The 26,665-nt window shown below is 41.2% G+C and overlaps 1 protein-coding gene across 4 annotated transcripts in view; it reads right to left on the minus strand.

The window, feature by feature from the left end:
* Positions 1–18,820, minus strand: part of TLK1 (tousled like kinase 1) — a 68,148-nt gene extending 49,328 nt beyond the window's left edge. For 2 of the 4 annotated variants that reach the window (XR_009487340.1, XM_059853078.1), the window contains exon 1: positions 17,928–18,204. Coding sequence is in view for 2 of the 4 variants with exons in the window: in XM_059853078.1 (XP_059709061.1) it covers positions 17,928–18,075 (148 nt within the window). In the remaining 2 variants the exon portion in view is untranslated. Of the gene's footprint in view, positions 1–17,927; positions 18,205–18,272; positions 18,295–18,664 lie in introns of those variants that run through there. The other 2 variants (XM_059853079.1, XM_059853081.1) reach the window with 2 other exon arrangements.
* Between the last annotated feature and the right edge of the window lie 7,845 nt (positions 18,821–26,665).

Below are 26,665 nucleotides of genomic sequence, written 5' to 3' on the forward strand. Positions count from 1 at the left end.
TATGTTCCTGAGGGAAGCCCTGCCAACACCTTGAAAAAAGACTTATGAATAAAGCACTTGGGCCAACTCCAGACCAGCTAGGAGACATTTGTGGGTAACAATTTAGGAATTTTTAATTCTCCCTGCCTTCAGCTAGGTGCTGTATTCTAAGGATCTCTTGAGGATTATGTGTCTCATCAGATGGCTGCAGGCAGCAGAGGCAGAGATGAATTTACAAGTTGCCTACCAATGCTTTAATATGGCCAAAGGCCAACAACATACACTGATGTGAGTGGGTATATGCCACAAGGATGGTAGCTCAGAATGGCTCGCTGAGAGCTCAGGGAGCAAGTGACTCAAACAACAGAAGACAACAGATCCCCAGGGTCTACTCTATTGTAACTGGGGCTAAACCTGGCAGGCAACCCTGTCCTAGGCAACACCTCACTTCTGACCAGTCCCTCTAACAATCCTACCCCCTGGAAGTACAATTGAACTGCCTGAAAGACACACCTGGCTCAAGAGTAATGCTTGAATCAATAAAGAATTCTCAGGAATTTCTCAGTGACAGTATTACCCCTATATATGCATACAAGAAATGACACTTTCCTTTGATACCACAGACAACAACTGCACAGGTGTAAATACAACCTGTTTGAGGTGCAGTGCAGTACCCAAGAAAGACAAACAGCAATGTAAGAGAAAGACCTGAAAAGGAAAAAAAAAAAAAAGCCACAACTGACTGAGCACCTTTAAAAATTGTATCTAAGCATAAAAAATGCTAAAACCTGTATGTCTATGACAGGTTTCAAGACTGAAATCTAAATTAATGATGCTGATGGTCTGAAAGCTACTTTTTTCACAATACTCATTGAAACAATGGTATGCTGTGTCTCGTTTCAATTTGATTCATTATTCAGAAAATGAATCAACATTTAGTTTTATTTGGCATGTAAAACCATATAATAGGTCAGTTTTCAGCCAGATTTTCTTTCTGGCAGCTTTTCTTGAAGGAATTCTTCACCAATCAAACTTCTCTCATCTTGCCCCAGAAATTATGATGCCATTATTTTTGCAGGATGGTTTTTTTAATATATCAGGGATAGGAGTTGGCAAGTATGAACTAATTAATAAAGAGAAGATACAGCACAGAATATTCAATATGGTATCTATCTGTTTCCCAGACTTTCAATAAAACTTCATGTGCATTGTGTACAGGAAGCGTTAGCATAGCAAATACTGCTATGAGCAACAGAACCACGGCAAGGTCCTTCCTGAGTCTGTTGAATAATGCTTCATGTGATGAATGAAGGGACTAACAACAATTGAAAGAACATGCAGTGTATTTCTCCTTGTACTCAGCACTGGCGAGGCCACACCTTGAATACTGTGTTCAGTTCTAGGCTTCTCACTTTTTAAAAAGGACATTGAGATGCTGGAGCCTGTCAAATAAAGGGCAACAAGGCTTGTGAAAGGTCTAAAAAACCTGTGCTGTGGAGAATGGCCAAGTGAGTTGTTTAGTCCTGAGAAGGCTCAGGAAGGATGCCATCACTCTCTAAAACTCCCTCAAGGAAGGCTGTAGTGAGGTGGGGGCCAGACTCTTCCAAGGTGGCTTCAGCGAGAAGACCCAAAGAAATGGCCTTAAGCTGACACAGGGGAAATTCAGATTTAATATGAGAAATCTCTCTTTCACTTTTAGAGTAGTCAGGCACTGGAATAACTTGCACAGGGAGGTGGTGGATTCACCAGGCCTGGAGATGTTCAAGAGGTGTCTAGATCTGAGTGGTATACAATGGTTTCAATGATATTGCTAGGCTAATGGTCGGACTGGATGATCTTGAAGGTCTCTTCCAACCCTGATGATTCTGTATTACTAATAGATCAAAAACTGTTTGTCTGGAATTGCCACCCCTCAATGGCACTTAGGAAGCTACACTTTGAAGACTGATATCCCTGTATTCTCTCCTCTCTTTTGCACACCTTTACTGAATTCAATAGATCAGTTTATGGACACTGTAACAGAAACACATGCTGTGCCCCAGTGCAGAACAGTCCACTTGGAAGAGTAACTCCCCACATCCAAAATCACTTTCCATGTCCTGTAATGCCTTTTAGGCTCTTATAAACAATACTGAGTTAGGCAAGATCAGAGTGTACTTCCTATGTCAAAATCCCCGCCTGCAATACCTTTCCCCATCATGAAAGCCCTCCTGTATCAATAAAACAGAGAAGCCGCTACAAAAAAACACCACTTGAGAAAGTATCAACAGTAACCTTCTGGAAATACCCTCATTTATAAAGCTTATTCTGAACTCATACAATTAACAGCTTAAATAATACAAAATTGCTAAAACCAGGTATGTCAAGTTGTTGGCTACAATACCACATACAGAACAAGCCTGACAAGTCAACACTCTGAACATACACAAACTACACAGGTGATATCCTGAACACGTTCATGACAAAGAATGGCACCCATTTCTTCGAAATTTGTTGCTATATCACCCCAAGTGTCACATTTACTTGCTGTTTTAAAAGGTCTGGATTCCTCACTTGCAACTGTTCTCTATATTATTCTGAACTACCAAGAGCAAGTTCTGATTTGGCAGAAGGATTTTGGTGTTTTTTCAACAATGCCAACTTCCACCACTTAATAGCAAGCTGCCAGAGCCTGAATGTTACAAAGAAACAGAAAAAAATACGTTTGTTAAGGCAGTCCTCACTGACCATTTCGCACTCTTCATTGCTAAAGAAAGTGGTAACAGACACCAGATTTAGTTAACTTTCACTGTCTAAAATACTGCTCTAAGCATTTAGTCCATTTAGAACAAATATACAGATACTGAAAAACAAATGCATCTTCAGGAAAACTCATTTTTAATGACAGCATCTGATCTGAACATCTGCTACAGTGACGGAATAATCAGAGATACAAAGCTCTCTTTAAAGTGCTTTTAATAAAGTTTTGTTCCAGACAACGGTCAGTTTGGGCAGAAACTGGATAGCCAGCTAACACATCCACCTCATGTTTCTTGTCATCTCCGACCACTGTAGTCTGTGCATGCATGAATGTGATCCTAATCTCTCTAAAATCTCCCAAAAGGCCTTAAACAATCCTACCTAGGTTCCATGCAGCTTTTTCCTGGAAAGGGAATATTTACTACACAGTTATAAGGTCAAAAGCAGTAACTTTTCTTTCTTCAGAGTTAAAATCAATGTTCTGGTTAAGAAAAAATGCCACTAAATACATTGCTTTATGACTGTATGATACAAAGTTAGAAAAAAAGTTAAAAAAAAGGATGATGGCACTCTTTTGGGTTGCCTTTGTCAGTCAAAAGTAAAACAAGTCCTTGCTAGTGTCCTACAGAACAGTATAAATGTTGATGTATTACACTGTACTACTCCCACTACAATGAACAGATATGTAATGCACAGACAAGTTTATGCTTACAAACCCTCTATAAGGTAAAAAAAACCTGTTTATATTTTGCAGAAAGCACCTATTGTCTTGGCCAAAGTTAACAGGACATCTGTGGCAGAACACTGAAAGACTGCCTGTCTACGTAGCAAACACCTGCCTGGAACACAACATTATGTCAAGAGAGATAAAAACTAACAGCCTGGGCTGCACATATGCAGGTGACGTGGTGCCTGCCTATCTCTACATCTCCCTCTTCATCTATGCAGAGAAATGTGCAGCAATTACTCTTGCTTCCAGGCAACTCTGTAAAAGGTATCCAAACAGAAAGAGAGCAGCAGAACCTGCCCATTTCAGCTTCATTTGCTGCCAAAACCAGATGCTCCCTGTCCCCCTGGGGAAGAGGCAGCAAGCAGGGAGAAGCACACTGCAAGTTCATGGGTCACTTGTTGGTGATGCAGACTAACAGGTCACAGGATAACACCAGTTCTGCGATACTCTCAAATCACACCACTCTGAACAAAAGGCTCACTACACTCCATCCCTCTATTTATTTCTACGCTGAAAAGGACTAAAAGCCAGGAGCAGTCCTGAAGAAGAAACATCTACCTAGAGAAATACCAGAAAGTACAGTAAATTTTATTTGCAGTATTCAGTCATAAGGAGGCAAACCGAGAGCTCTAAACACTTATGTCCACGAAATGGCTGTTCTGCAAGAATTTAAAATGGCACAGGCCTTTTGCTCATATCAAAAACAAACAGTAGCTTCTGCTATCTGAAGAAGGAGTGGAAAGGAAGTTAAAAGCAGAGGTCACCTATTGAGCAGGAACGGAGCAAGCAATGTCTCTTCCCATAGGGCTTTTGGTTCTCACCCTCCTCAGAAAAAGCAAACATTGAAGGAAGAAATACAAGATGCTGCAGCTTTTCCCCAAATAAATTTTTTGAAGTTACCCATACAGTAGAGAGGCAGGCCAAAACCCCTCAACAATTTTATAGAATAAATTTATTTTTCTGAGTTACAATACCAGTCATTTAGTATCTGAAAGCTGCATTTGTGTCAAGAGAAGTGTATTTCAGTTGTTAATTCCCTGAACTTCCTAATCTCCTTACTTCTCCTACTGCCATTTCTACCCTCATGATCTTCAAAATCTCCCAAGAACAGACAGCCCACTGACCCTCAAGGCAAGTGCTCTGCTCCCTGGAGCACACAGGACAAACTGCTGACTGCAGTACCTAACTCTTAATCTCTACTGATTTTGCTGTTACATGGCAAGGAACATGTTCTAAATAAGAAACTAAAAAAAAGCAAATCATAAGTATTTCCAAATATATTCATCTATTTCACTTATTACATTGTGACCAACTAGAACATCAGCCTTCATACAATTTTAACATCCAACATGAAAAAAAGCTCATTACACCTCTAAGATTAAACTAGGACAATAAATTCACTACTAATTGTAATTACAAGATACATGGAATATTTTGGCTTTTGCACTACAGCATTTTAAGAAAAAGGTATTAACCTCCAGTAACACCACTGATTTCCTCCTTTTTCAAAACACCTGTATGGCCCACACAGCATAGCAGGGAGGCAGCAGCACTCCTTACCAACACCTGACAAACTGGGATGTCTTTTATCTGGCACACATTTAACACAACTGATCCACTTTGGGGTAACTAAGCACCAACTAACCACAAAAAAATGAAACTAAATGAACATATATTAAGATATTTAGACTGCAGAATCACAAGATTCAGCACAAACCACCAGAGGGCCTGTGTAATAGGGGTCCTGTGCAGGATGCTGAGCAGGGCATGCTACCTGTGAGATGGCTCACTGTGCTCTCTTGGAGGCACCCTGTCTAGATGGTGCTCAGAGAAATCAGCAACCAGCTACTGCTCCTTCAGGTTGGAACCAAACATTGGTTTGGGTTTTTTTAATTTACATCTTAAAAAATCCAAGTTTCACTGAACACAGGAAGAAACTCATTTCCTCAAAGTCCCTTGTAGGAAGGAGACTCTCAGAACATGGTTAGACAAATTACACACACACAGAGCTGACATGTTAATGACTACACTTACATTTTTGTGGGACCTTGTAGCATTGGTCCCATTCTACAGATAGAGAAAAAAAAAGACTTACACGAAATGACACATGAATCTGTAAAAAATTAAGTTTAAGGCTATGAGGGGGGAGAGAATATTTCAAGCTTTTTACTCCTTACAGCACAGCTACAAAGCCTGTTGATACCAACAGTATACACTGAATTCAGTTGCAACTTTGAGCACTGAACATTTTTAAAAATTTAAAACCCACTCAGTTCACACACAAAGAAACATCCTATGTAATCATCTGTCAAAAATTCAGTTTTAGTTTTGCTCAGCATTATCATTAAAGAAATTTGCATTACAGCCATTTCTCCTATCCAAAGCTCATTGCCTAATTTTAAACCAGCTTTCTTTTCTGCTATACTATCACTTTCATTCAAGTTTTAGAAGAAAAAAAACAGAAGGGATTTTCATTCCTTTCAACACAGTCCCTTCCTAAGAAGTGCCCATCTTGCTGGCTAAGCGAACCTCGTGGAACACAGTCTGCAATCACATGAATAAAACTTCAAAAATGCAGTTAAAGCCCTAGGGGCAACCAGAAATTAGGAAAGAGCAGAGTTAGAAGTCTTTGATATCACAAATTGAGAATCAAAATAACATTTTCAGGTATAGGTTCAAAACATACTTCAAGACACCAGTAAAAATACTCATCTGTAATTAACATCATCCACCATGCAGAAGCACCTGCACACTCACAGTACTACTGCCTTTTTATTCTCAAGGGACAAGGACGTTACACTGCCTTCTGTGGACCACTGTAGGCATAATTTTAGCAAAAGAAAGAGTGATTCAACCTCTCCTCCTCATCTGACAGGAGATAAAGCAGGATTTCTCCTTCAAATAGCTCACACCAGAGGCAGGGGAGTACCATGAATCCCTTGGATGGTCAAAGAGGGCTTTGTGGAGCCTACTTCCTGCAGCCAACTTAACAGGAACAGAACAGGCCATGCTACTGGAAGGCAGCAGCACACCTTACCAACATCTGATAAACTGGGATGCCTTTTACCTGGTGCACATTTAACACAACTGATCCACTTTGGGGTAACTAAGCACCAGCTAACCACATGAAAAATGCTTTAAAAGCGAATACATCTATCACCAAACAGATGATGGACTTAAGAGAGGCCCCAGAACCAGACCAGGCTTACTTCCACCAGTAAGAAAACACAAACAGTCCAAATGAGACCACTGCCCTACAGGCAAGGCCCTAACAAGTCTCCAGGTGCACCGGGGTATCACCACACGCACCACACTCCCCACCCCAGACTGCCACTTTAGCAAGCTGTCTCAGTGCCAACAACTTAGGCACTATTCAAAGCAATTGAATAAAAACACATCAGTAAGGAGTTTCACCAGCAGCACGTCTCTGAAGAACAAACAGGCTGAGCTGGAAGCTGCCCTCCTCACCCTGCCTGTGCCCAGCAGGAGCTACCAGGACAGGCAGGGCCAACACACCACATGCCCCCAGAGCTGGCAGCTAGGTCCCTTTCAGCTCCTGCACTGCCACAGTAAACATGAACGTGATAAATCTAACCACGGGAAAACTTCTAAATGCAAGGCAGCAAACAGCAGCACAAATAAGTGAGTACACGGGGGAGGTTTGGGTCCAACTGTTAAAATAAAATCAGTCTAGTCCCTAATGAAACCCTTTCCATCCCTAATAGATAGTCATGCTACCTATTTTGGTAGTTACCTCAAACATTGAGTCACTGCTTTCATCTACTGCTTCCACACAACAAAACGCTGTTCTGTGAGTACTACATACCAACAAGACTATTTACCAAATGAGAAAACTCCACTAAAAATGGCTTCTTTTTCAGAAATAAGCTTTTCCACCCATTATCTTTGGAACATTGATACAATGAACCAAATAAATTCCATGACTCAATTATGTAACAAAAAGCATTTGTAACAACCTGTCTTAACTTTAACCTGAAAAATCGTGAGCAATTTCATTAAAGACTGAAAAAACACTAACAACATCTGCTATTTCCCAAAAAATTCTCATTTGAACTATTACCCACAAGAACCTTAAAACTGGACTTCACCTTTTCTCAAGTGGTAACTGTGGTCAGAGAGAACTCTGACACCTCAGATAAACAAGCATCCATTCCTCTCCAGTCTTCCTAGACACAGGTGCCTGTGACTGCAAAATCCTAAGTGCACAAAGCACTTGCCCTTGCTGCCAGCACTAAGCAGGAGAGTTCCTGCATGGAGATGTGCTGCAGGACAAGGGAGGAGACTGCTGGGCACATCCTTGGGTCACAGTCTCACTGAGCACATCTCCAGCTGAGAGTGGGAGGTCAAAGATCCAGAAGGTTCCTGCTCCTACTGCACCCACCGACTCCCTGCACCTAAAGACTGCCCTCCCACCAGCAATATCAACAGCATGCACAAATGAAAACTGAGGAGGAGGAGCACTGCTTAGAGAGGCACAGGAGAAGCAGAGAAGCAGGATGGTACTGGAGGTCACCTGTGCAGTCCAGCACCAGTCAGGAAGGGAAACTGGCAGTGGGAGAAGGGAAGGCTGAGTGCAAGGGAAACTGGTAGTGGGAGAAGGCAGGCTGAATGTCCTGGTGGTGTAGGGGAGAGCACACCTCCCACCCAGGGGCAGGAGGGATGGTGGCATACTACCAAATTCTGCAACTTCTGATAGTCACTGCTATTGCTGCCTCATTGCTTGCTTCCCTTAGAAAGATGGAATTTTAAAGCCACAAGAACAAAACACAAAAAAAATAGTAAAAATAGCTGAAAATTTTCCTTTTTTTTTTTTTTTTGTTTGAATAAACTTGAAGAGGAAGATTTAAGGGAAACAGCAGGAAGGTGGTGTCAGACACTGGCAGAGACTGGTGCCTGTTGTTTGCACTTCTCTGGAAGAAAAAAAACAAGTGAAAGGCTCAGAGAACAGCACGTTGTGATTTAGCCAAGAGAACAAATCAGGTCAACTAGTAATCACACAACATGGGGGAAAAGCCAAACCCGCCACTATTAGGGTAATTCACTGGAGGTTTCATTGTCATATGTTCACTATTTTCTACCCAAACTATGAGGCAAGTACAAGAAACAGAGAGAAAACACAAGAAACACAGGATTAATGTATCATCTAATAGACAACCTGGCTGTTGTGAACTTTACATGTTTCTGTTCTTCTGCTTAAAAGCAAACAATACCAAAAACTGAAACTCATTATATGGCAAAACTAGCATGATTAATTCAGATGCCAATCTTTGTACCATCTGCAATCGTCATCAGATTTAACAAAATTACACATTTGAAAAAATGAAAAAAGTTTTTAAGAGGTATGTAATAAGAAACAATAGGAATTTAGAACATTTTTCCTAAAAAGCAGCTGAAATCTTTGCATAAGTTGAGCTTGTTTATGAGACTGCTTTGTGAAATGGAGGGTCCTAACAGCAACATTAGTATTCCTAATGAAAAAATAGTTCACTGAGAAAATGGTTTGTCTATATATAAAAATGTGTACATTCAGGACATAGAAAACTGCTGCTTCCTTAATAGTAACCACTTGCATGTTCTGGATATGGTAGCATGCATCAAGCAAGCAACTGAGAAAAAATCATGTATGGATGCAGAATACAAAATATCACCTAACAAGGAAGGCCAACACGACACTTGCTTTTGAGTTTGAATACTGGTGTAATTCCTCTTAAGCATTATTTGTATCACAATCATTTAATAATACAATTTAATTACAAACAGGCAATATGCAATCTGATTGTATAAGTAAATTCAATAAGCAAGGAACTTCAGAAAAGCAAACTGAGGCCATAATATGCACAGCAGAAACTACTTTTTAACCCTCATTTAAAAATTCTAAACCTGCATCTTCAGGAATTACTTCTATTTGAATCCTACTTGTAACTTTAAAATATTAAAATTCCACTCCTCCTAATGACCCCTCATAAGACTAGTAACACAAGTCTATAAGAAGAACGACTCCACTTTATTCCACTTTATTTGTGGAGAGCTTACAAGAAAGCCTCTTACCAAACCTTAGTACTGTGACCAAAACTATTGAAACTAAACCATGACATTAATTTAATAGTCAAGAAGCTTCTAAAACATGTATGAAAGACACAGCAACCACTCCCAAACAGCCACCAGCTCAAGAAATAACTGAATTGCCAAAAAAGCCCTGAAAAAAAAAACAAAGAAAAACCCCAGTAATACCAATAAAACCACTCTTTATAATCACTGCTACCACAGTTCAAATAAAAAAAACTTACTTTATAAAAATAATCACATTCCCTAGACCACCACCACTCTTGCCTATTCTACAGATGTTAAAGTGATTAGTATTGATAATGTGTGGATCTTATTTTCAATTGCTTTATAATGAAAATATCAGCTTCTTAAAGGACACTACTTTTCTCATCACTTTTACTAAGAATAATGTAAGAAATATAAAAGGCTTTAACATCCTTGAGAAGCAAAGTAGTTGGCAAGAGGGGATTAGGATACACACTAAAATTGGCAAAACTGTGGAACCTATAAGAACATAGCATTAGCTAGAAGAAAAAACAGTATTTACCAAATACAGCTAAGCAGTGTACAGGTTGGATTAATCTAAGCCACAGGAGTGAAAAAAAGTATTACAAAACCTACTTGTAGCATTATCTGAGTTTGTCTCCATAGAACCAAGAGGCCAAAGAGTTCCATGGTGGAGAATGGAAATGGGAAACATCCCAGCTGGTCAATCTACATGGTCCTAAGAACATCACAGTCCCACAGTGGGAAGAACAGGATCTAAATTACACTGTTTCAGATTTGCAGGACTTAGGAAACTCATATATTTATTTGTAAGATTACTTTCCAATTTTTTGCCCTTCAGCATATAATTCAGAAGTCGGTTTACTTATTTAAAAAAAAAAAATAAAACCAATTAAAGAGTTACAGCTGCAAGACACAGTGTTTGAAGTATCTACACATCTTTCAGCTCAAGGCAGTTACAAAATTAAATAGCTAAAATCTAGGGGTGTGCGACATCATACAACGTACTTTACTAAAAGCATCAGGATTTCATTTATTCCTAAAAAAAAAAAAGTTATTTTTCTCTTATAGGTATAGATCTATTAGAAATCCATAGAAATGGAATCTAGTCCTCCTCAATCCCCCAAATAACTATGGTCAGGCTTCATTTCATGTAAAAGGCACTCGCACTCTGGAGTTTCTTACCACCATCCCCATCTCTTAAAATACTCAGACTGCTTTGTTCTTAAGGACATTATAAAGAAAGCACTGCAGCCTTAAGTTTCCACCTACTTAAAACTGCAGATATGATGAAGTGAGATACATTGCTTAATGCTCCTGTTGCCACCTCTCAGCAAGCAGAGGTGGTCCTAGTCCTTCTCCATGACGTCCAGTTTCACCTAAAAGCTCCAGTAAATTAACTTTCCCTCTCCAAAGTGATCAGATTCCTGTTGCAGTTGTGTAGTCACTCAACAATTACTAGCTGTCCCTCTAAATCCTTGGAGGACAGCTGTCAGCTTCAGAGCCTTTCCAGCTAAAGCTATTGAGCACAAGGCAGGCAATTTTTCTTATTTGTGTATTTTAAAAATATGCTACAACACCAAATGTTAAATCCAAGCTTGGAGCAATAAGAATCTATGGTGAGGTTTAAAGTTCATGATCTCTTAAATTCATAAAAGACAAAAATATTCAAACATTATAAACTTGAATGCTCTGCTGGCAGACAGACCATCACATCACTGGAAGCTGTGGGTGAGCTGCCGGAATTAGAGCTCTGAAGCACTTGATCAGCTTTCACCAGCAACCGCTTTGGCCATTTTTGTTTGCTCAACCACTTCAGCAGTTGCTTTACTAAGAACTGCAGAAAAGCAACCAACAAGTTTTTCAGAAAGCAGGAAAGCCTGGCTTTCTCTTCCAAATGATGAACACGAAGGACTGGTGACTGGAGTTGATCTATTAACTCCAAATTTCGCAAGGCATGGTGACTGGAAGTAATTTACTCATTTCACAAACTACAGACAATTCTCCTTTATCTGGTTTAAATGCAAAGCACATTTGGACATATTTGTTTCTTATTATGTACGTAGCACAATTAGAATTCACTTTATTTAACTAACAAAGTTAGCTAAAAGTTCTCTAAAGCACGGGGAATTACATTTCTTAAACATTAAGAATCTAAGCAGTGTAACTCCTTAAATAAATGCATATAGATGTGTCCCCTCCTGCCTAGCAAGAGGTATGATCAAATTAGACCAATTAGAATCAACTTTTCTTTAGGAAAAATAATTAAGCACAAATGCAAAATAAAATTAAAAACAATTATTTAATCAGGGTTTCCTGCTCACTGATTTAAGTCATGATTAATAATACAGTCACTCTGATTTCAGTCAATCCCTCCAGCACGGACCCATCCCAAAGGGTCACACAGTCCCAGTCTTCCCCCAGCATCTTCAGCATGTCCAACTTCACTTAAGACCTTCTGCTCCCTTCTTCCAGGACTAAATTTGAGGTAAACTAAAGCTTACAAGCAGTTATGTTCCTGCCACCTACCACATCCTCCGGAGGAAAAGCCTAGGTGCCAAGATTTTTCTGCTAGTATATCCCATTGCTCTGCTCAGGAATGAAAGAAAGCAGTAAGACCTCTAGAGAGAAGGCACCTGGGAAGGAAGCAGACCCCTACTTCCTACCCCAAACAAAGCACCTCAATAAGGATGGAGTCAAGATGATGGGAAATGTAGGATCCAAAATACCTTCTGATGCTCACTAATGCTTCCCTACTCCTAGAGAACTTTCTCCTTAAGGACTGAACTTAAAGTGCAGTACTTGTTTCTTGTTATTTTCAGCAACTATTAGAAGTTTTCCACTTGCAACACCTGAAAAACTGGGTTATATTATGGTGGCCAGCTTCTGTTTAACTGCTCTCCAACGATCATAACTGAAGTACTGGCATTCTCAACAGAAACCCTGACCACTCTTCTTCCTCTATCCACCTTCATATCCACTAAGAGCAATCTGGCAACCCAAATCTGCCTTCTCCTCTTTTATTACTGAAAACACACCAAGCCAAACTGAAAGAAGTTCATAAAGCTTTTCTTCCTCCCACTTGTGTGCTTTTATGCTTTTTAGCTACAATTCAAGAACTACTCTACTGCATAAAAACAATTTACTAACTTCAACATTTTTTCTTGTGAAAAAAAGCTCAGCATGGAAGCAAAAAATTTAGTATGGGAGTAAATGGACTGGGAGTAAGTACTACTTCAAAACACAACCTTATACCAAGAACAGAAAAAGCATAAAGGACTATTTAAGCCCGTCATATTTCCATAATAAGGCAGCAAAATTCTATAGAACTAACTTTGCTCATGATGCACATATATATGGTAGTGTTTCCCAGCAGTCACAACAATATTTTGCAATCATTTAGGATTATCAGGCTCTAAGAAAATCCAAAGAAAAGTCAATACTAACTGCAGACTACAGTTATTACTAACAAGCAAGTTTACTTCAGCCTGGTGGAGAAAAAAATTACTTGCTGAAAGAAAAAAGCAAACAAGAAAAAGCATAGAGGGGAAAAAAAAGAATGAGAGAAATAACAAGTTTTTTTACTTGAATGGAGATAATAAATATAAACATCCTGTCCATATGTCAATTCCCTCTCTCAATTTGAAATGGAAGAGGTTAATGGGAAATTCCAATCTAGACAGAATAACATAGAATTAAAACAAAACAGTTGGCCAATAACTAATTTACACTATTTGCTACAGCACTTGTATTTTAGAAAACCAGATTCAAAAAAGGATTTGTAGTAAAGAAGTTTTCCTTTCCCATTTCTCATCTGGACATGCTACAAGATCTCCAAAGAATTTGGCATAAACATCAGCTTACTATAAGAATCATATCTTCAACAAAACCAGCAATAATATCACAAGCTAGAATTTGTGTGTATCACTGGCACAACATTAATCTCAGACAACACCTTCTCATGCTACAGCCAGCCTAAATAACCTCTTATGATTGCTGTGCTCATTCTGAGTAAAAATATGCCATCATTTTTAAATACAAAAAGTGCTCCTGTTCTTCTCTGCCCCCAGATAAACTGGCCAAATCCATAAAAATTTAAATCTACAGCTGAATGATAAAAGCCAACAAGCTTACTGAGAACTTCCTGTTAAAGCAAATAAAGTAGCTGAGGTTTTACACCACATGTAAACAACAGAAAACAACAACCCTGAAAGTTTTAATAAGATTCAGGTTGCTTTCATGTTCATGGACTACTCTATTGTATGCAGCATACAGATACAACCTGTCATCTAGAAGCATTTTCTAGACTGGAAACTTAAGGAGGAAATAAACTGTACTTTTGTGCTCAGACACACAACTACCACCATCACATTTTAAGTAACAATAAATACAAATAATACACATTTATCAAATTTAGTAAAAAAGTCACCAACAAAATTTGTTACCCATACAAAATAACTTCTTCAAAGACTGTCAAATACATGGCATAAGTTTATTTACCATTTTGCCATCATATATAAATTTGGACTGAAATTTGCATTTCTTTTGTGTTAATTCAAAGTTCTATTTGGCACTCTATTTTGCTTTTAGCAGAGTATTGAAAGCCAACAGCACACACAAAAAATAACTTACAAAGCATTATGCTTAATTACCAGACACTGCTGCAGCACCACCCAGTGAGCCAACCATGTCCTGGCCTGCACCAAAAGTATCATGGCTCTAACGTGAAGGGAGGGCATTCTGCCCCTCTACTCCACTCTGCTGAGCCCCCACCTGGAGAGCAATGAGGGGCATAGACCTCCTGGGGTCTCTCAGAGGGCTGGAGCATCTCTGCTATGGAGACAGGCTAAGGGAGTTGGCGTTGTTCAGCCAGGAGAGACCATACAGCACCTTCCAGTACCTAAAGGGGGCCTATAAGAAAGCTGGACAGAGACTTTTTACAAGAACATGAAGGGACAGGACATGGGACAGCAGCTTTAAATTGATGAAGAGTAGATTTAGATTAGATATTAGGAATAATTTATTTACTTGGGGGTGGTGAGACTCTGGAACAGGCTGACCCTCCAGTAGCTGTGGAGTTGCACCTGTCACATGCCTGGAAGTGTTCAAGGTCAAGCTGAATGGGGCTACCTGGTCTAGTAGGAGGTGTCCTTGCCCATGGCAGGGGCTTGGAACTAGATGATCTTTACAGTCCCTTCCTTCCAACGCAAGGCAATCTATGGAATCTCTTCTGACTCTGCCTTTTCAGCATTGGCCTGAACAGTCTCCATTTACAAAACAGCACTTTGCAGGTATGTGCTTTAATATTTTTAGTTATACACATAAAGCAGACAAAAGTAAAGAAACTTCAAGCAGGAAATTGTGTGACTGCAAGTATGTGAGCTATGGCACAAGATTTAGTCACACAATCACACATACAGTATGTAAAATAATACCGCATAACAGTCCTCCTAAATTCCTGATAACATCTACTGCAGAGCTCTTAAGTGACCACATATACCACACATGAGTTATGGGAATATAAAACAACTGACAGAATGACCGACATTTACAAGCTACACTAAAATGCAAACAAGAGGTAGTTCTTATACAGTAAAAGTGTACAGCTGCAAATGTATTCAAGTCCTTCCCAGTCTTTTCATTTCAAAACCTCAAAACATAAATTCAAATCAATACAGCAAAGCCATGAGGCCACTCTAGATCATGATATAGGAGGAAAATGGAAATTTTTCATCCAATTTCTTCATCCAATTTTTTCATCCAATGGAAAATGTTGCAGCGCATTTTAAAAGATAAAAATATTTTTAAAATATTATTTCCTCTAATTTCACCCATTTTTTTCAAGTAGTCTCTTGATACTGACAAGATATTGCCATCTTTTTTAAACATGTTTGTGCAATTGCTATATATGCCAGAGCTTTCTTTTTTGCTTTTTTCTTATTAGAGATTCCAAAAATATTTTTAGAACTTTCTAAATCAAGGTACTGAGCGTTTCTGTTCTTAATAAACCAGAATCTTTAAATGCCCATGTGAGAAATTTGAAGAGCTGATACCAGGCCTTCATAGGTGAGGTCAGATCAACCACAGCACACACTGTGAAGTACACTCTGTGAAGGTCTGCACTTCCAAAGGCAACAGGGACATAACTCTCACCAAAGCCAAGCAAAGGGATTTTAATCCACAAACAAGAAGGCCAGGCTGGGAAAGAAGTGCCAAATGCGCTGTATCAGTAAATACTACCCACTCAAAACTGGCACCAGCAGCAATGCAGCTGTGATCCAGTATGGGCCAGCAGCCTTGTGCACTGCTCCAAAACTCACAAGCTCCATTAACATCACCAGGTATCACAAGTTTAGAATTGATAATGGCCCAGGCTCCCCTAAACACACTGCACTGCAAATATTCCTTGCTTAATAGTTTGAGCGGGTATCAATCTCTCACATACATAAGCCAATGTCTATGAACATACTAATGTATTTTTATTTCAAGGCCTATTGATTTCTGGCAAGAGATTTCTTTGTAAAACATATATACATAAAGTAAGATACCTTGATAACATCCCACAAGCATGAATGCAAAACATGAACCCAAGCATGGCAGCTTATGCTCATTTTCAAAGAGAGGACACACAGTTTAAATGCAACCCAGGAACACCATGCAGATACAACACATTACAGTACCAAGCAAAGAGCAAGGTTTTGATTACTTTTAACCCATAATCTGTATTTGAGGATGCAAATTACAGTACTCGGAAAAATCCAACAGTGTGAGTTGTAAGAAAGAAAAATGTAAATAGCATAATCGTCATATTAAAAATGAGCTTCACAAAAAATATTTCTCATCTCAACAGAGCTTCTTGAGGACCATCATTTTTTGTTAAAATAAGTAGATACATAATTTATATTGCAATAATCATTTCAAATTTGTATGGCAGGTATTTGAAATACATCCAAAAATATCTTACATATATATATTAACTGCATGCATATTCATAACAAGAGTTGCAACAGTGAAGAAACCTGCTCTCAATAAACTTAAAACTATGAATTTGGCTGCTGGTGCTGGTTTTCCTCACAGCTTTGGCTTCTCAGAGAAGATGAGCACAAAATGCCTGCCACTTTACTCAGCATCTTTAACATATACCATAATTCCTTCCCAGGTATTTTCTAGAGCATTTCATGTCAATCTACCTGCAGGACCGTGTGCAAAAGTGACACAGAGTGATACAAGTCTGACAACTACTGGTGTGGAAAATGGAGAAACCAGACTGCATTATACATTTTCAGGATGTCGAATCCCTGTTACTATGTCCCTACACTGCTTATCAACCAAATAAAAAAAACCAAAACAAGAAAACCCAAAAAACAAGCAACCACAGGAAGACCCAAAAAACAAAGACTCTCCATCTTCGCAACTATTTCTATTTTAAGTTAGCAAGTTTCCTGCTTGGGTGATGACGTTTTGCAGATGCTACAAGAAATGCTACATGGTATTCATTAATCTGGGGCAAATCAATTAAAATTATACAACTGCTCGGTATGCAAGTATCTGTGCATAAAAGTTCTCCTTCGCCGCTAACTGGCGTTCAGCAAGTAGTTATTTTAGCTAAAAGCGCCGAGCAACTCACTAGCTGTATAACTGCTACATCTTGTGGCAACACAAGGAGGAAAAGCAGACAATACCCGAAAGGGAACAGCGAAGGGACTTGTTTGCTCATAACCTTCATACAGATATTCCCTGCAAACACCCACAACACCCTGCTGTCGCTGTCGGTGTAACACAAGAGGGGAGGAGCAGGGGAGGGAGGAGAAAAATATTATCATCGAAGGCGTGATGGAGGACAGGAGAAAGTTGCAGTCATTCCGTGGCGGCCGCAAGGCGCCCTGTCACTTCTGGCCGCAAAACCGGCCGCCCCCCAGGGCGCTTTCCCCACGGGGACGAACCTCCGGCCCCTCTCTTCCCACCTCCATGATGCCAAAAGTACCCAACTCCCTCCAGCAACAGCGGCCGCATCCTCCGGCGCAGCACTTCTACTTAGCCGCTGGCGGAGGGGAGCCTATTTCGGGGAGGACGAGCGGCCGCCCGAGGAGACGCGAGCGGCTGCGGCAGGCGGACGGCCCGGGGACGGAGGGAGCACGGCGGGTCCCCCTCCGCGGCCCGGCGCGGGGGGTAACAACGAGGCGCCGCCGCGCTGACGAGCGGGCGGGGGCGGCGGGGCCCCGCTCACCCAGCGACCGAGGTTCCGCTCACCACCACCGGGCCCAGCGCTGACCCCGCGCCGCCGCCGGGGGCACCGGCCTCTCCCGCCGCCGCTTCTCAGCGGCCCGGGACCGGCCTCCGGCGGCGATGGCTGGGCCCCCCCACCAAGGGCCGGGCCCCCCGCGCAGCCCCGCGGCGCGCTGGTTACCTTCCTTGGGCGGCTTGCCGGGCGGCGCGCCGTGCAGCTGGGAGGCCGCCGCCGCCGCGGAGCAGCCCTGCAGGCTCGGTGGGGACGTGGAGAGCCGGGACCAAGATGGCGGCCCCTCCAAACTTCCACTGCTACTTTGGACACTCATCAAGCTACTTTCCTGGAGCCCGGCAGCCGCCGGGGGCGGCGGGGAAGGCGGCGCGGCGGGGGGACACCCAGCGCCGCGCTCATGGCCGGGGGGCCGGCCCGACACCGGCGCGGGGAGGCCGCCGGCTGGGAGCGAGCTTCGGAGGCAGGCGGGGAGCGGGAGAGACGGGGCGCGGGGCCAGCGCAACCTGCCCGCACCTCTGCACTGCGTCGCCACCGCCGAGCAGCCGCCTGTGTCTGAGGCCAACCTTCCCCGCCGCCGCCGCCGCTGCCGCCGGGGAGGGGAGGGGAGGGCGCAGGCGGGGAGGGGTCATGCGCAAACACGATCGCGAGCCGAGCGAGCGCCGCGCTCCGCCGGCGCCCAGCCGAGCCCCGCCGAGCCGGAGCCGCCCAGGGGCGGCCGGCGGGAGCGGCGCCAGCCGCGCACGCACCTGCCCCCAGCCCCTCAGCGCCGCGCGGCCCGAGCGCGCCGCCTGCTCCCGCCTCCGAGCGCCGACCTCGGGCCGGCTCGCAGCCGCCCACCGGCTGACCCTTCTCCTCGTGCACGCCCGTCCCGCGGCGATACCTCCCTGCCTTGCCCAAGCGCGCACCTTCCGCGCCGCGGGCGGCCATCCGTTGGCCGCCCCGGCCCAGCCGGAGCTAGCTCCCCTGAGGCCGCGGCGTCCCCCTCCGTCTCGGTTTCCTCGGCGGCGCGGTCCGCCCGTGCCGCCGCGCCTTCCCCCGCGCCCCGCCGCCACGGCCATGGTGGTGTCGGGGCGGGGCGGCGGGGGCGGGAGCGGCGGCGGAGACGGTACGCGCGGCTGCCGCGGCCGGGGCCGGGGCCGCGCCGCCCGGCACCTCCCCGGCGTGCGGCCGCGCGGGGCGAGCCCAGCTCGCTGCTGTAAGAGTGCGGGCGGCAGCGGCGGAACTGAGCTGGCTCTTCCCGGTGCCGACCAGGTGAACGTTGTTCGGGCAGCATCTCCGGGGGCTCTCGGGCGCCTGCCGCTTCTCAGCGTTCTTTTTCCGGACAGGACGGGGCGGCAGCAGAGACTCGGGGGCACTCGGGAGAAGCTGATGTCCCGAGGGAGAAGGCTTTGGCCGCCAGCCGCAACCCGCTTCGCTGAGGAGCGGGAGCTCCCATCGGATGAACTGGAAGTCGGGCAGGAGCCATTCTCCAGGCCCACCACTTCACCCGCTTCAACCACCAGGCTGGGGCTCCCAGGTGGGCACCAACGCCGACCTGGCAAATTTCAAAACGTCCCTCTCTGCCTTGAGTTTAAAGACTAAAGTGCAAACTTAGGCGAATTTTTCAGTTATTCCTTCCTTAAAATTAACATAATCATGACTGAGAATGTGAGATATATGGAAAGACGCTTCTGAAACAAAGCCTTTTAACTTACCGGTGCCACTGGTAAATATATTTTATATATATATTTATATATATAACAGGGATAAAAATGACTTTGATTACTTACAAAAAATCACGGGTTGCAGATATATTGCACTTTGTGTAGATGAAGAATATCTTCATCATTCAGGCATGGTGCTTATTCTGTGGTTGCTGTGTGGAGACATCCTGTCCATCTACTAACCTACTTTCCCCTCTGTTTGAGAATGACAAGAATAGATTACTAATGTTGGATTGCAGCTCTCTGCACAACACACATATTACTAATTCTGTCTCTTCCTTTTAAAGTGACATATGTGAAATTATCTAAGATCTTCACCTCCCACAAGTATACAGCATAGCTGGAAGTTTCCTTGCAGTTTGGTATTAACTTAAAGTAAAAATTAGTATGTTTACTTGATAAACAAGTCTGCAAGTCTGTTCCAGGGCATATATCTAGTAACAGCTTATTAGCTGATATATCTATATCTATCTAGAATTTTTTTTTTTTTTTTTTTGCTGAGAGGTGATGTGATATTTCAACAAGAACTTGTTTTGAAGGACTTGATTCTAAAGACTTCTCAGACTTTATGTAAGCAAATTACATCAGGAAATTTCCAATACTTGGGAATGAAGTAAAACAGTGCTAGTTCACTCTGACTGCATTAATACTTAGCAGCTGGTATAGAATATTCTTGCTAGGTAAAAACTAAAACATACTCATAATCCCACAATCCATATGATAGCACAAGTGAACATGCACCTGGTTTCCTGATGAATAGATCATGCTGCAGTATGCTGCTTTTAAAATCTGCCAAGTAAAAAGCAGTAAGTGAAAGAAATTGTCTGTTTATAGCCCTTTGCATCCACTTAATACAAACCCCTGCTATCCTTACAAAACCATACTTAAGCAAGCATTCTTTCTTCTAGTTTTGCTTACAAACTGTTGCCTACAAATCATTCCACTGACACAGTTGAGACTTGTTCAAATAAAGCATTATTTGCTTTGATTAGGGGAACAGGACATCATTAAGAAGATCCCATTTATTACTTCCTCTATCAGACATGCAGATTAAGTATTATAAAAATGCTGAAGTGTGTTTTATATTTTCACACATTAACACTATGAAAAATAATCAGATTTTTGCCATCTCATAATGTGTTAGACAACACCTCATCGAGGGACCAGAAGTAAGTGGGCACATACTGCAGGACTTCCAGCAGAGCAAAGTACCTGCTGCAAAATATGGGTTGAGTCTGCATTTTGTACTATAGTAGAGCTGTATCTCTTGGTTTCACGAGTTGTTGATTGGGAGATTGAAAGCAGAGTGTGAATTATATAGATCATCTCCAGATGAGAGAATATTTATAACTTCAAGAATACATGGAGCAGGGTATACTCCTCTCTTTAGTTTCCAGAAAACCTGCTTTCTTACTGAATTAGAGCTGACACTGATTTTAATGTACCCCTTTATTTGTAGGCCACATTGCTTCAGTGTTACGAATTTAATAGTATCATGGCAGAAAAGAACACCTTCCTTAGTACTTTCCAGAAATTTCAAATTTCAAAAGACTTCCCTTATCAAATAGCATTGTAAATGTACATAATGCTTTTCCTTGAATGCCCTGTCTTTATTTTGCAATAAACTTTATGATCCAGTGGCTAGAGAGATGGCCTTTCTCTCACAGTGGTGAGCAGTCAGCATCACCTGCCCAAAATAATAAATATGAAATCCAACTCAAATAGTACTAAGTATTACTAATTTTTTTCTTAAATATAATAAATATTAAATCTTTCTCTTTGCCTTCTAGTTTTTAAGAACAGAATTGTCTGCTATCAAGGTTTATGTGAACACTGCATACCATTAACATCAGGCATAACTTGTAGTAGGTAGAGGGAATCAATTTTTAGTGGGATTGCTCTGGATAGCAATGAATAAGGTGCCACACACCTACATACATGGGAAAACTTGATTCCAGGTGAAGTACCAGAAAACTTACTTAGTTTTGCTAATTCCTAAGGAAAAGGACCTCAAAACAGATCAGAACAGAGAAGTAGGAAGCCTGTGTGCTGTTTTTCTCATAAGAATGTGCTAAATGAAAGTGAGCAATGTTTATGGCAGTAGTAACTCTCTAATTGAGGACAGTTGAAGAACAGAAGAGCATAAGGAATTTTCCTTATTCCAAAGATGAAAAAAGGTAAGCAACAAAATCCTGAAAAGCATTAAAATTGTAAGAGGTTTCAATTTTGTGACTGGAATTATCTATGCAAGAAACTTTTATCACAGTAAGTTCACAATCTCTAGGAAGTAAGAGAAGTTAACTGGCAGATGGCAAAGGAAGGTGCTTAAAGAAAAGAATTAATGGTCTGAATAGTGACAATTAGGAAGATTACAGCAGGAATAAGTTTTTGGAGACATCTACCTTGCATCTATAAAGACTACTGTGTGCTCAGGTCAAATATCAATTACAAAATTTCCACATACATCCTTTAGAGAACAAAGAGACATAATTTCAAACATTACACATAAAATCCAGAGTTTATCCCACATGTTCTTAAGTAAGAATGTGCTGTGACCATGGGGCAAGTTACAGAGATACGGCAGTTCCTTCCCCGTTCTGAGACCTTCACCTTCATTGTTCACAGGCACCAAATACATTTTGGTGTCCTCATGAAAGATTTGTATCTAATGACATCAAATATGACATGTTGTTAATAACTGCATATATCTGTTTTTCCCACCAAAGTCAGTTTGCTCTTAGCTGGCTTAGGTTTCATGCAGCAGCAGATACTGCAATACCAAGGCGTAGCGACTGACCACGCCAGGTAACTGATTACATGAATAACCTATGTTTACACTGAGATTCCAAATAAGACCTTTTTTAAATGATATCAGTAATCAGAAGGAAGGCCTCCAATTCACAAGATGATTGGAAGTAGAGGTAGAAGAGGAAATTGATTTAGCAGGCTGGTTCTTTTAGGAAGGAAAGTGAAGTGTTACAAGAAATGACAATATCCTTGGAAAGTAGTAAACTATATGCTCTAAACTATAGGCTAAACTATATGCATATAGTTAACTATATGTTAACTATATTCCAAACTTAAATCAGTCTCTGTCAGCTACAAATCAGGGAAATGCCAGGAGTCAGAGATCATTAGGGTCTTTACCTCTGATGCTTTTGGTATCTATTTTACATGTAGCTTCTTCTACCTCCTTGGACTTGGCACAAGACAGTAGAGCAACCAAGACTTAGTATCCTTTGATTTATCCCCTCAATTATTTGTAATGCCAGTGAAATGGAGGTTTCAAATTCTCTGTCAGTTCCTTGTCAGCCCAGCACTGGATAATAGACCTGTAGCACTATTTTCTTAAAGCATAAGCTTTTACAGTATGCCTCACTGCATATTTGCCAATATTTATGAATTTTATACATAAAAATATGTATACACATGCACTCACCTACCCCATCTATAGAAAGACCTACACACGTCCTATAACTATACCAACACCAGCAGCCAATCTGATTTAACTAGCATAGCAGAAAAATATTCTTGCAACTAAGGAGACACACTGGTATAGCACCTTGTGTAGAAGATGCTGAAATTATTTCATCATCAAAATGATGTATTTATGACATTTCTAGGTTAGATGAAATGCAATATGCTGCAAAAACATTAACAGAAGAAAATACTGTCTTCTGTCTTGGTGAATGCTGGAAGTTTGTAGCTCAAACACTCTGTCTTTCCTTCTCCTAACACAGCTGAGCACATGTATGGACACTCCCTGGATCAGACCAACATGCATCTGGCCAGTCTGGGTTGGGATAATGACTAGAATCTTCCAGTCTGTGTTCTGTAGGTCAGAAGATTCAGAATGCAGTTTTGGCACAACTACAATGTAAAATGCCACGTGACTGTGGCAGCAAGTGCATTGCTGTGATAGAACACTATCTCAGACTGGAACAGCTTCTGCACCTGTTTCTCACGAAGCATTCTATTTATGAGCAAATAAGAATGTTGCAATTGTACTAACATTGATTTTAAAGTTTAGTTAAAGTTTTCTAAAACTGGTTTAGTACAATAACACTTTCATAGGAAAAAATTATTTTGAACTCAATTAAATCAATTCTGAGACTCACTGAATTAGAGCTGAAATCTTAAGCCATATATTGCACTACATGCTTTACAATTTTTTTTAATATGGCACCTGCTGGCAACTCTGAGTTGCAAGGTAACAAAAACATGCATAAATAATACACTAGCAAAAATATCTTCCCTACCAGCTTATTAGGATGCAGAGAAGCTAAAATGAAAGCAATGTTATCACATTAGGCCTACATTTAAGAACTAGACACAAACACTGTGTAAACACAGTTATATTTTTATCATTTATATAAAAATATAAACTGCAATTATTATACCTTTAATATCATCCCCATTAGTCAGATCCAGTGATCCACCTCTGCTGTAATGATTTTTGTTCCAAATCTCCAAGAAGCCTGCAAACAACTTCCTGTCAAACCAAACACAAAAATAAAATGGAATTTGGGGGAATTTTTTTTTTTTTTTTTTTTTGCCATGCAAATGTTCCTTTCTACTCCAGCTGTAGCTACTTTGATTCTTAGCTACTTTCCAGTCAAAATCAAGGACAGTTTTACAATCTTCTTGTTTACGTCATTTAATAAAAAATAATTTGGTTTTAAATGTTCCCTGGTGAAGAAATAAAAAAAAGTCTGGATGGATGCTACATTCATTTTCTTTCTCCCCATCTGTCTGTTTTCATTTTTTTATATTACTTTCCTTCCCATGTCCCTTGCAATCTACTTGTCTGCTCTTCCCTGCAATTTTTTCTACACTCAGACTATTCCTTTTACAATGCTGCTCTCAGGTAAACAGGCCCCTCTTATCTGTCAGGCTTCCTCTCCGTGTTTTTTTAAGCTCATGCTTTCCCACACGTCTTTCATAGTTCTGTCTCGCTCTTTACACCTTATATCTTCTTTCCTGAAGTATCTATCTTGCCTGGAGCTTATTTTGTTGCCTTTGATTTTAAGCCATTAGAGACAGAGAGTGTTTGCAGAGAGCCATGTCTGTATATGGTTTCCAATAGCAATGGGGCATGTCTTGATGCTTTTTTCAGGCAACAGGCTTACCAGTTTAGGGTTGTTGGTTTGGGGTTTTTTTGTAATTGTTGAATAAGGCCTTCAAATTTTAGCCACAAAATACCAACAATAAGCCTGACAGATAACTAAATATTAGATGCTCAAATAACACAATTCTAATTACAGATTCTCTGCCTCTGTTCCCTTCCAGCTCCAGATGAGCTGGTCTGCTGCATCATTCTGTAATGCCCCCTGTGCTGGGAATAGGGGAGCTGTTTTGCTCCAACTGTTCTGACACCCACTCAGTTCAGTGTCCTACCCCTTGTTCTGTCCAAGCACACCTCCAAAAAAAAGATAACAGCCCCATAGTCAGCAGATTTGGAACAACCTTTCTTTCAGGGTACTGAGATAGTTGAAGAGATAAGAGAGGAAAGGCTGCTTTGCATATTTAGCTCATCAGTTAATGCTTCCTAATGAGGCAAAGGTGGAAGACATAAATACAAAACCGATCACAAAACAATAAAATTATTGATGCCAAAGAAAGCATAGAGTGAGAGAAAGAGCATGGTTTTCCAAAAGTGGATTTTTCTTGGCTTACGGAATGAACGGGTGGGTAGATCTTTTGGAAGAAATTCATAAGGAAATGGGAGCATAGGAGAGCCAACAGTTACTGAAAGAAGTGTATTAAAGGCACAACAGCAGACTACCCTGATGTAAAGTAAGCACTGACAGAGAGCAGCAAGGCCTCATCAGGAGCTATTTGGTTAACTGAAAAACAGGAAGGAATCACCCAAAACAGTGAAAACAAGAATGGATTTCTAAAAAGGAGTTTAAAAGAATAGTAAACTCAAACAAGGAACAAAGGATGAAGGCTAAGAGGCTATATGAGTTAATCAAGGAAAGGATCTAAGTAAAAGACTAAGTAAAAGACAGAAAAAAATGTGAGATGGAGAATTCTGCAATATTCAAAGCTTATTTGCCTCATGTGTCTACAAAATATCTTAGTGTCAGACATGCAAAGCAATTAGTTTCAACAAAGGTCTAAGACACACAGACCAGAAAATGAAGGAGTGTGTTAAGCAATATTAAGAAATGCCAGTTTCCAATCCTGCTGACTTAAACATGTAGTTCAGAAAGCAGTGGATAAAGCCAGCCTCCCTGTATCCTCATGTCTCCTGATTGCATTAGCCCAGAGCAAAAAGTATGACTGAAATTTATGGCTGGAATATTCATAACATTCTTCTGTGAATTTTCCAGTACCTGATATCAAGGTTTCATTTACACTGAATTCCTTGTTGCCATGGTAGGCTCTCTATTTACCTGTTATTTTCACAAAATCTTTAGAAATGTGGCATCTCTGAGACCACAACTACTTGGTCCACTTCAGTTGGAGAGAAAGTAACAAGTTCAAAAGGCATGGTGTGGCCTCACTGGTCATATGTGCGATTGTATAAACTGTGTTTCCATAGGAAAATGTGCTAAAAATTACCCTGGAGCATTTAAAAGATAAAATAATCTCTGAATCATGATTCTGGGATGGGAGGAGGGTGTTCCAGAGGGGGTTTTTGGTTTGGTTTGGGTTTTTGAGAATTCATGAAGTGCAAGAGAGGTCCAAGAAGACTAGAAATGATGAAAATACTGCCTTAGGAAACAAAATGCCATTGGCCTCTCATAAATAACCATGCATCACTGAGAGATACTGTCATAGGTTATTAGGCAGTTAGCGTATAGGCATGAAGAGAACAATATGATAGAAAACAATTAGGTAAAAGGTTTAAAATATAATTTTAGGATCATTATTGTGTCAAACCTCTCCAATTTCCTTCCTAGAAAGGGCAGCAGGCCTATTGAATAAGAAGGGAGCAGTAAATGTGGTATCTGTACTTTAAGAGAGTCTTTAGTTGGGTCCTCTCTATTTTTGCCTGCAATACAAAAAATGGTGCAGACAAAGTCAAGTAACAGTTGACACACAAGTAGTTAAGTATTTCTTCCAAAAATTATTTATTTAATGGTTTTCTGACAGAGTAGGATGGCACTGCAGTAACATCCTTCAGGGACTTCTCATCCATCCTATTCTACTCAAATTTTCATTGAACAGTTTGGAAAATAGAAAAGAGAGTAAACT

This window comes from Haemorhous mexicanus, chromosome 8 (genome assembly GCF_027477595.1).
Source record: "Haemorhous mexicanus isolate bHaeMex1 chromosome 8, bHaeMex1.pri, whole genome shotgun sequence".
Classification (NCBI taxonomy): domain Eukaryota; kingdom Metazoa; phylum Chordata; class Aves; order Passeriformes; family Fringillidae; genus Haemorhous; species Haemorhous mexicanus.